Genomic DNA, 10,507 nt, shown 5'->3' with positions numbered 1-10,507 from the left:
CATTCCCTTGTTTAATTACAGGGTTTACGAAACAAATGGCATTCATTCCTCATAATAAATGGTTGTTCCCACTAGCAAAAGGTTTCTGCTCAGATAAGGCGCTGACGGAGGTCATAGCTAGTGACGGTTAACCGGTATTGATTTGTCTGAGAGGGGTCAACAGAAACTGTACAACAATATCCGATGCAGAGCTGAATTGAGGCAGACTCTTTGTTTTATAGTACGATGCATAAACAGAGAGTTGCACTCATAAGTCGAAGCCTGTGATTTCCTTACATTAAACAACTTATGAGTCTGTTTTCCTGCTTACTTGCATTCTCGGAACAATACTGGATATTTACTGGCTTTACTGTTAGCTAGAGCAATCCTGACAGTTACAAATAAAATGTTAACATATTTATTTCACATATAAATTAAGTTTTAAATCCAGTTTGGAACGGCACATGTCCGCTTTATCATGTGTAGCACTATTTTCTCATTCCCGCTTTGTGGCGGGTTCTTGTCGCCTAGATAAAGATAACTCCTTTTTCGTACAGTTTAATGTAACTTTGTTTTCCCTTTTTTCTGTGAATAAATACCCTTTATTAAATTCATACAGTTATTGAGTTTTCTATACTGAGTGATGCACAAGCTTTCTTTTGGGGAAACATTACGATATAAATGATAGAAACTGTTCCATCGGTTTATTATGTATTCTTGACTATTATGCTATTTCATTGCCCGAAAGGGTTTAGCAGTTGTACTACACAAAATTAAGGGTGATAACAAATCATAGAGCGCTAGTAATGTTAGTTTATTAAAATCTGTATATTATGTCCATGATGAAGTTTTCCATGCCGCAAATGTTTCCTTTTCTGAAAGGTTAAACATGTTAAGTGAAGAGATTCTATAATTGCATTTTTATCATTATTTGATATATATTTAAAGACCTTTCCATTGGTTTATAGATGTAGGTACTTGATCTATTATGATAAAAGTCGTATTGACTCAAAGGCGGAGCCATATACACGTATTGACTGTAAAAAGTTTTATCTATTTATAATCCTTATACTATTTAATTAGGCTGGATTTCGCAATAAAACAATTGCTGCCCTATAGGTTCGGTCGATATAATGTACTTATCGACCTGACAAAAGCAATTTAAGCTAGCTCGATAGCGCTTTTATTAGGTCGGTAAATCCATATATCGACCTCACGTAAAGGCAATAATATTTTATGAAATAAAACGGCTAATCTTAATTAAGTTTTCTTTGAAATTGCACGGAATATAAAACATCAATCCAGAGTATGCTCAAATCAAGTAGCTTCTGAAATATTGTTTGCATTAGAAAACAATTTATCTCAAATATCATGTTTTTTTCTTTTCACTTTTTAAAAATAAATTGATCTTTGCGAAGAACCTATGAATAGATAAATGTGTATAGCTTTGACTGGAAAGTCCGCGAATTATTAAAAGTACAACTTGGTACTAGTACTAATGTAGTTCTTCACCTTGGGGATTAAAAAAAATCTAAAATGTAGATTCTGCCTAAATTTTTGAAAACTTCGCGATATTATGAGACAATTTGGCGAGAATGACTAGTCTGATTTGAATACTATAGACCTCTATAGTGTGAGTCCGTGGTGTAACGAGCCAGGCTTAATTCAAAAGTAAAGCCAGTATCAAACATTTAACAATAACATTATTTATTGAGCGGCCTTCAAAGAATAGAGTTTTGAAAAATAAGTAAACAACAGACGTGAAGTGAAACTGGCAAATAGAATGTAACGTCAAATGGCATAAAACTTTAAGTACTATATAAAAATGGATATTTATACATATTTAATTTGTACAATTTCGGATGTGGGAATACTAAAGTGTTTTTTATTTGTATTAGAATATTTTAGAAAAAACACGAAATAGTACCCAAAGTGCATATGTATATATATTTGTAATTAATATACATAACATTGATATGCTGTAAAAAAGTTATCAATTAAATCCTTTAAGATTGAGCGTTTTTAATTTATTGAAACAATCCTAAAATAGATTTTAATATTATATTAGGCGTCACTGAAAAGTTACCACTAATATATACCTCATTATTTTTATACATTATTGATGTCACCTTTTTATAATCTGTGCGTGGTATATCACTCGCAGACCCTGTCTGATTATGTCTCCTTACCAGTTTCATGATTGTCAGGTGAGAACAGCTCATACAACGTCCGATTTCACGAACTTTAAGTCCTGCGTAAACCATGCCAATGGCCTAATGACGTTGAGCGTCCCTTAAAAATGACATTCTTATCAAAGATATTCTGGTTTGGAATGTTTTCCCCTTAACCTGTCCTCTAACTTTCAAGTGAGATGAATGATTTGCGATAAAAGTAGCATACATGTCGACTTTGTTGGGAAAAGTCATTTTGCACGTTCAGGCCGTGACTCAAATGGTGTTCATTAAATTTGTCAAATCTTTACACCAGTGACTACCACTACCAAATTATGTCTAAAACATCGTCCCTTGTGCTTTTAACACAGTTCAGTGCGATTTTCAAAATATAAGGGTCAATAGAGTGGTAACTTTTCAATGACATTGAGTATACTTAGCACAAACGTACCTCATGATAAAAGAAATTGTCATGCGCAAAACCCAGACCCCTTACTCAAAGGTCAAGTTCACACCTAGGAGCTAAATGTCAAATTCAAGAATGACTTTGTCTGGAACATTTCTTCCTCGTGCATGTAGGGATTTTAATGTAACTTGGCGCAAAAGTTTACGACCATGAGTCACCCATATTTTAGAATAACTTCCCTTTGTTGTTATTGTAAATAGCTTAAATTGTAACTTTTTATTAATGGCCGTAGAAAAAAACCGGACCACTTTTCCGTGGTACAACATGCGTGTTACATCCGATATTTGATATTTAGGTGAAGTTTGATCTAGCTCTATCTGGAAAGGAGTTTTATGAGGACTTATATAACATATATGTTTTTATTTTTTTATTTTTTCTATTTTTAGAATTAACTTCCCTTTGCTGTTACTACAAATAACTTACACCGTAACTTGCCAAAAATCCATATGTAAATAAAGGTGCTAGTGTAAAGGAATTTGCTATGACTGCCATATTTATAGTGTGACATTCTGGTACTTTTGTTTATATTCATAGATGTTAAACAATCAATAGCTGTAGATTTTTAATGTGCAAATTTTAATCCAAGTGTTGCGTTATAATATATTGTAGATATAGTACAATATTAATTATTCATCATTGACAGATATCATATCTATATGTTACACTGCAGTAGAGAAAATTAGGTGACTTCTAGTAGGGGACTTTGTATTTCATACTTCATCCATTTGTTTAAACTGAAGTTTGCAAGAACATTGGAAGAGGAAGCCGGGTCAACGGAATTACAATTTGTGGCTGTTCAAACACTTGGAAATAGGTGCATCGTCTGCCATACATACTTCATCCTGCACTTTCTGCGATTTAGTCTAAGAGTTTGTTTTGTGACATAAATCAGATATATCCTGTTTAACCCGACTCAGGATTGATATGTACTCCATGTGAACAGCGGTTTCTTTTACAGCTTACAGATGCGAACATGTTTGCTGCGGTTGTCGCGAATAGACTATCAAACCGAGACTGTCATTATTTTGCTTCTTTGCGTTCTATACTTCTGAGTGCTGTTCTTCTTGATCTATTAATTGTTATTCTTGCAATACCTACCACGACCTAAATTTAAGACATTATTTTGAAATTAGCTCACGTGTCATTATTTTATTATTTTGTTTTATTCAGCAATGATAGTAAATTATCGTTTTTATAAATTGTTTAGATTGGTTATTCAGTACCGACTTTATTCTATTCCGCCAAATGACGTTATGCCTTTACTCTCGGTTTATCAAACATGCACGATTACATTAAGTTCTTTAAGTCTAAATCGACTTGCATTCCGTCTTCTTTGATGCATTGCCTCAAACATATACTTGTCAAGAAATGTTCTTTTTCAGATTTGCTTAGAGTTATATTAAGTATGAATTATAAGATTTCATTGCCTTATAATCATATTGAATTATTTCTGTTAAGTCATTGAAAGTATGTCATTTTAAAGAAACTTATTTATTGTATTTTGCCAAAAGCACAACGTACAGCTCTATTGTTGCTCTTTTTTATTTAATTACTTCAATGTTCTAGATTTATTACCATAGGCCAACGTTTTGCTTTTATTTACGGACGTCAATTTCGAAATAAATCAAACACATTCTGAGGTTTTTGTTTATAAATTTTTACCTTAGAAATGCGATCAAAATATATGTGTAATTTTGTTTCACAAATTTTGATTATCAGTTTTCTTTTTAGGTCAAACAGACGTATACGCCATTGGATCATCAGTGCAAGATTTGAAAAAATACAAACAGCGAAGATTGGAGGACACGATCCCTGCGGATATATTATACTCTCATCCGTTTCTGATAAGGAGCGATGTTAAACGTACTGCTGTACAATACCTAATGGAAGGTTTACAAGAATTTGTGGATGAAATTTCTAAACAAGATTTTACCGTAATGCTTTCAACGATTCAGAAGAAATATCAAGCGAAATACTGCAACGGATGTTCCCTGCGCACATTGTTACCTGCACACACTAGCATATCTGTAATGTGTCCATTAGGCCAAAAGAACTGCAACTGTATTGATATTGTAGGGAAAAAACCTTGTCCTTCGCATTTCTGTGACGCCATGTATGATGAAATTACCAAACGTCATCGTTATTCCGAGCCATCTTGGTGGAACTCAAACGTTGAAAAATGGTTTCAGGAGCACTGGGAGATAGCAAAATGTTTCATCAGATACAGAGATACCTACATGGGATACAGAGATACCTGCATGTTAGAAATGTCAGCTGCAGAGACAAGCACTGAAGGTCTCTTAGATGTTATTATTAACAACAAGGAGCTGCAGAATTCAGTGTGCTGTGAAATAGACCCTCCGTCTGACATATTTTCGCAGGTATAAATGCTTTTGATGATCCTTAATTATGAGGTAATATTTTTTTTCCATATATGAGCTTAATTCATATTTTGCAGACTGATTTCGTTTTCCAGTTGCAGTGATGCATAAATATCTTTTTTTTTGTATTTTCAAGATATAGATTATACTTGCTGATTGCTATCTGAAGAGGGGCTATTACCCACAATATATTATGTAAATGAACTATGGTGCATTCCTTATTTTAGATATTAAGATAATATCTTATAAGAATATCTATAGGAAAGACTTCTGGATATTGATCAATATTTCATTTGCCAATTATCTTCATTCCCTAGATACAGAGCCTGTGTAGCTAAAGATAATTATACATAAGATATCTTGTCTCAAAACAATCAGTTCACGTCCTTTTCAGACAAGAACATTCATATCAAACGAAGACGTTACTGATGACTACAAACTGAGGACAAACATAGATCATATGATATCCATTCTGACAGATGGGAAATATATTTACCGCAAACCAGCTGCACAAAAAGCTGTGCGAAACCTTCTAAAGGTATAAACCTGTATTAAAATCATCGAAGTTATGTTTGCAATGCGTTTTAGGTAATAATTACACATTGACTTAATCCAAATGATTAACAGTCATAATAATGAGTGACATCTCGTTTAGTTGTCTGTTGAAGTGTTGTCTGTCTTCTTGACATTTTGTCGTGTCGGTGAAATATCGTTTCGGTGTTCTGCCTGCCGAAGATCTTAATAACCCGTATCATTGTGCCTAAAGCAAAGTAAACAATAATGTGTTAGATTTTATATATTTATTTCAGCTCAGAAAAAGAGTGTTTGAAAAAAGAGATTTTTCTTCATTTCCTAACCCTGTATATGACCCGCAGACCTATGAAGGACAATCGTTGTTTGAAGACAAAAACTGGTTATATCCAAGTCAGCACCAATCCATACACTGTTCACCTACAGATACCTTGGACGTTAATGTTCAGTATACAGATACTGCACTAACTGCAACCGGACTCGGTGAAAAACACGATGAAGAAGAAACAGTATGGTCGAAAAGCAAACACAGTGAGGCTGTTAAGTATCCATCTGGTTTTCATAGTCTACGTACTGAACATTTAGACATTTCACAAGACACATCTTCGGAAACAAAATTTAATGAGTTACTTTTGGAAGCTTCAAAGTCATGCAAAACGATGGAAGATGACAGTTCAAAAATATCTGAAAAGGATCTGCTTTGTCTTCAAAGCAAAATCGAATATCTGTCCCAAGCTCTCGAAACCATACAAACGTCAAACATAGATACGACTGAACCTCTACAATCTGACAAAGCTAAAGAACAAGTAATGATGTTTCAAAAAGAGTTCAAAAGTCTTAAAGATCTGCAGAAGGTAAAAATGCAAAAGTCTAAATTTCAATATTACGTGAAATTGACATACTAGTAACTATTTCAGTTAAGAGTAAGAGTTTGATCTTATACCTATTTTATTGTTTCTTCTCTTAAGAACACTAATGGACAACGCTTGACTGAGCAGGTAATGGATAAAATGGTATTGTCAAAGGCACCCGAATGCCAGTAGGGTGCTGCCTCTTACACTCGTGCATATTCAATACAAATAGACTCTATACCAATGTGTTCGTACGACTTTAGGTAAATCTATTGTGAAACGCATGTTACCAACAGCAGGCTGACAAGAAACAATTATTCGTATAGAGCACTAACCCGTGCATTACATATTTGATACTGTAGAAAAGAGATTAAGTATAGGTTAATAAATGGGAGAGTGGTGTCTTTGATTGATAATGGCCCTTGCAAGGTGATAATAGCCCGAGTTTATTTTACGTTTACCTATAATATAGTAAGAAAAGTTCAGTGTGTCATTTGTATGGATACAAGCATCTACATGCATAATAACTTTCAGCTTTTCAGTTTCTATATTATTTGTAAAAGGAGCAGGGCCTATATACTGTAAAACAATCAGATGCCTTGATAGTTCTACTTTCTTGTTTATAGCATAAATTAGAGTTGAAAATAACTTATTTCACGAAGAATACACGGCGTTACGTTCGAGATGATAAAAACTAAAACTGATAATATTCGCTGTTTTACCTCCATGATACGTCATGACGTCATTTCTGTTTACGGACGTTCATTTCCCGTGCCAACGTCAGGGCCATTATCGATAATAGCCCCGGGGCCAGTTATGATAATTTAATATTGCATGAGCCAGTACGAATACAAGAGCATTGTCAGCACAAAATTGTTACTATTTATAGGTACACATGTAATAATATAATCAATATGCTCTATGATCTATAAATAGACTTCGGCCAAATAATCTCGTTATGAAATAAATAATCTTAAATTAGACTACTGCAATGAAAATTGATGTTTTATAGCTATATCCGTGCAATTTACAAATAGTTTAGTTCAGGTTTACAAATGTTTCTCTGTCTAGATTCTTTTTCTCGAGTTTTGTAAATGTATATGTGAAACATTTTTGTGTATATACTATGCAGGTGATCGCTTGTGTAATCACGTGACGGTAACATACGGGGTGCTTCTTCTGCACAGAATTTCCAAGATTTTGAAATTGAGAATAATGTAAACTAACAGACTTTCATCAATATTACTGTCATACTAAATGCTAAAATCAGATTTTTTTAAAAGACAAATCATTACATATACGCTAGAAGGAACCTTTTGGCTAGCTAGATGTTGTATATTTCATATTTGATATATCGATTAAATGTTAATAAAAGGCAGATGTGTGGTATTTTTCAAACATCATTGTAACTAATTTTTGTCATTTGGATAAAAAAAACTTATTTTCAAATGTCGTGCAGGTATTTTATATTGAAAGTATCGTGACTTAGATGTCTAAAATGTAAAACACGTGACTTACTTGTTAGCAAACAGAGATATATGAAAACAGGGTTTATTGTTTCTTTGTTCTTTTTTTATTTATCTCCATCAAATCTCTAAAAGAGATTTTCGTGTTGTTACTGGGTTTTTTTTGCATGTGTACATCATACACCATTTTCATGGTATGGTGTGCCGTGGTGATAGCAGGACTTTTAAAAACAAACTAGATTCAATATCATGAATTTTATCGTCAAAATTCATATTTCTCTATGAAGATTTTGGCATATGAAACATTAAAAAAAAAAGAAACAAAAACCTAAAATATTTTACTTAAACCGATGTAACATATTGTATCTGAATAATCTGGTATGAATTTTAGACTTTGCAAACGGAAGCGAAAGAAATCATTCGAGGCCCGTGTGTTGATTGATAAAATCACAAGAGTTACTGTCTTCCTAAAGATAAAGTATATATTTACAAAATGATAATACATGAAATAATACAAATCTATGTTGTAAGATATTTCTTAGATATTTCATTCATCCTCGCGATGATAAAATAAAATGCATTTTCATGTAGGCATTCATTACACCTTCAAACATCAAATGTATGACCTTAATTTAATTTTTATGTCTCCTAAATTAAGCGGGTAAGACAAAATTTACTGCTGTCCGTCTGTCTGTCCGTGCGTCCGTCTGTCTTTTACAAAGTTTGTTCTTGCATCTCATTCAACATCATTGCTAAGCCTATTCGTGCATATCGTCGGCATTTTCCGGTTTGATGGTTTTTAGTGGAGTTATGACCCTAAACTTATAAGTCTAAAGTTGTTTTGGCCACTTCTCTTATATCATTGGGCAGATTTCCATTAAACCACAAATGAGTGGTTAGTTCTACACCGTATGACACATATTTTCGGCAGTTTTCGGTTCGGTGACTTTCAGCGGAGTTATGGCCCTAGATTTCTCCCATACCATCTGTAGACATTGTACCACTCTTTACAAAAAATATCATTGTCAAGCCTAGTTGTGGATATCTTCGGTATGTTACAGTTTAGTGTTTTTAAGCTTTTGTTTATTCATCAGATTTTATAGTGTTTCAGCCACTTCTCTTATTTGATATGGCGGATTTACGCCAAACTTTACTGGAGTCATCTGTGCCAAATGTTTTGGTATTTTATCACTAATGTTAGTCTTTCTCAGCTGGGAGATTTTACATTTACACCGTCTTGTCTGAATTAATGGAATTAGGTTCATTTCGAGGCTAGCTTGCCCTAAACGCGTTCAAACTCAAAGTTTGCCTTATACAGGTTACTTACCGTTCAAAGGTGGTGCCACTATTTTCAGTTTGTTTTTGTCTATCCCGTAGTTTGTCTTGCGTATGGTATTTTGTTTGTTGTTGATGATTTTCCTCTCTCGTGCCACCTAAACACATCTCCCCGCCTTGCATCTGCGTCTCCTCCCCGCTTACATCTGCGCCCCTCCTCCCTCTCCTTTTACTTAGTGTGCATTATAGTGCCACAATATTTTTTTACCGCCGGCAGTCTCTGTGCGATGCTCCACAAAACAAAACAAAAAAGCTGTAGTCGTTAACCTTATCTTAAGTTTTGATACACTCTTCAGTTTTGAAAAACATAAGCAAAATACTGATCCAAAGAAAACAACGGAGATTCTTTTTAAAAGAAACATTTCTCTTTTTCACAGAAATTCGTTGATATCAAGACGAAATTTCTTCGGGAAATCATTATGAAAGATTGGCAATACAAGGCAAAGAAAGAAGGTAAGACTCCCTTTTCTTTAAAAATAAAACTAATATGAACCAAACATAAATTTAACGGCTCTTTCAGAAACTTCGTGACATTGTTTTACTTCTATTTATTTTTTTGCTTATTTATTTTTTGTTGTCTTTTTTATATGCAATAACAGCAGATGATAGTCTTTAAACTTTTGTAAGTAAATGAATTTCAACACATATCTTCAGTGTTTGTTAAATTAAATGTAAGGGCCGTTCGGCCATTTTTGACAGTTCGACTTTGACAGGTTGCTATGAAGGTAGTTTTGACTCACTGCTTAACAAAACTAAGCAGTTATGAGAAAGAATATCTAGATACGATATCTAATCACATTTAGGCTTGGAATCTAAAACTATTGTCACACAATTGTCACTGGCCCTAGCCTCAGTCGGCATAACTCGGACGAGGTAGGAAAATTGGTACATATTGTAGGGATAATTCGGACATAATAAAACAGATAGAAATAATTCGGACACTAGAATTAATTTTAAAAAGGTGAACCTCAAACAGCTGGAAAAGAATTAAAATTCATTTCAGTTTCATAGCACCGATACACGCGAAGCCGTCTTTCCTGGGAAGAACCAATACAGGCCTCTAGTTAGGTAAGAGACACTCAAGAGCGTCTCAGATATTTCCAATGCCTGGACCGGGATTCGAACCCCGGACCTCTGGATTGACAGTCAAGCGTGTTACCACTAGACCACCGGCCCACTAGTAGTAGTAGTAGCAGCAGCAAGAGCAGTAGTGGTAATAGTAGTAGTAGTCGTAGCAGCAGCAGTAGCAGTAGTAGCAGTAGTAATAGCAAAACACCATTGAATATGTCATTGTGTAGAAATAGGTGTTTAATCAAATTATTCAGTT

General features: G+C 34.1%; 1 protein-coding gene across 1 annotated transcript; it reads left to right on the top strand.

Annotated features, from left to right (window-relative positions):
* Positions 1–4,359: 4,359 nt before the first annotated feature.
* Positions 4,360–10,053, top strand: LOC128554558 (uncharacterized). The gene is made up of 4 exons (XM_053535827.1): positions 4,360–4,997; positions 5,392–5,535; positions 5,807–6,382; positions 9,558–10,053. The coding sequence occupies exons 1-4, from the start codon at positions 4,500–4,502 to the stop codon at positions 9,669–9,671; spliced, it is 1,332 nt and encodes a 443-aa protein (XP_053391802.1). The 5' UTR covers positions 4,360–4,499; the 3' UTR covers positions 9,672–10,053.
* Positions 10,054–10,507: the final 454 nt, after the last annotated feature.

The sequence above is a fragment of the Mercenaria mercenaria genome, unplaced genomic scaffold, assembly GCF_021730395.1.
Source record: "Mercenaria mercenaria strain notata unplaced genomic scaffold, MADL_Memer_1 contig_525, whole genome shotgun sequence".
Lineage (NCBI taxonomy): Eukaryota > Metazoa > Mollusca > Bivalvia > Venerida > Veneridae > Mercenaria > Mercenaria mercenaria.
The sequence above is the reverse complement of the archived record's forward strand: the minus strand, read 5'-3'. Positions and strand labels throughout refer to the sequence as shown.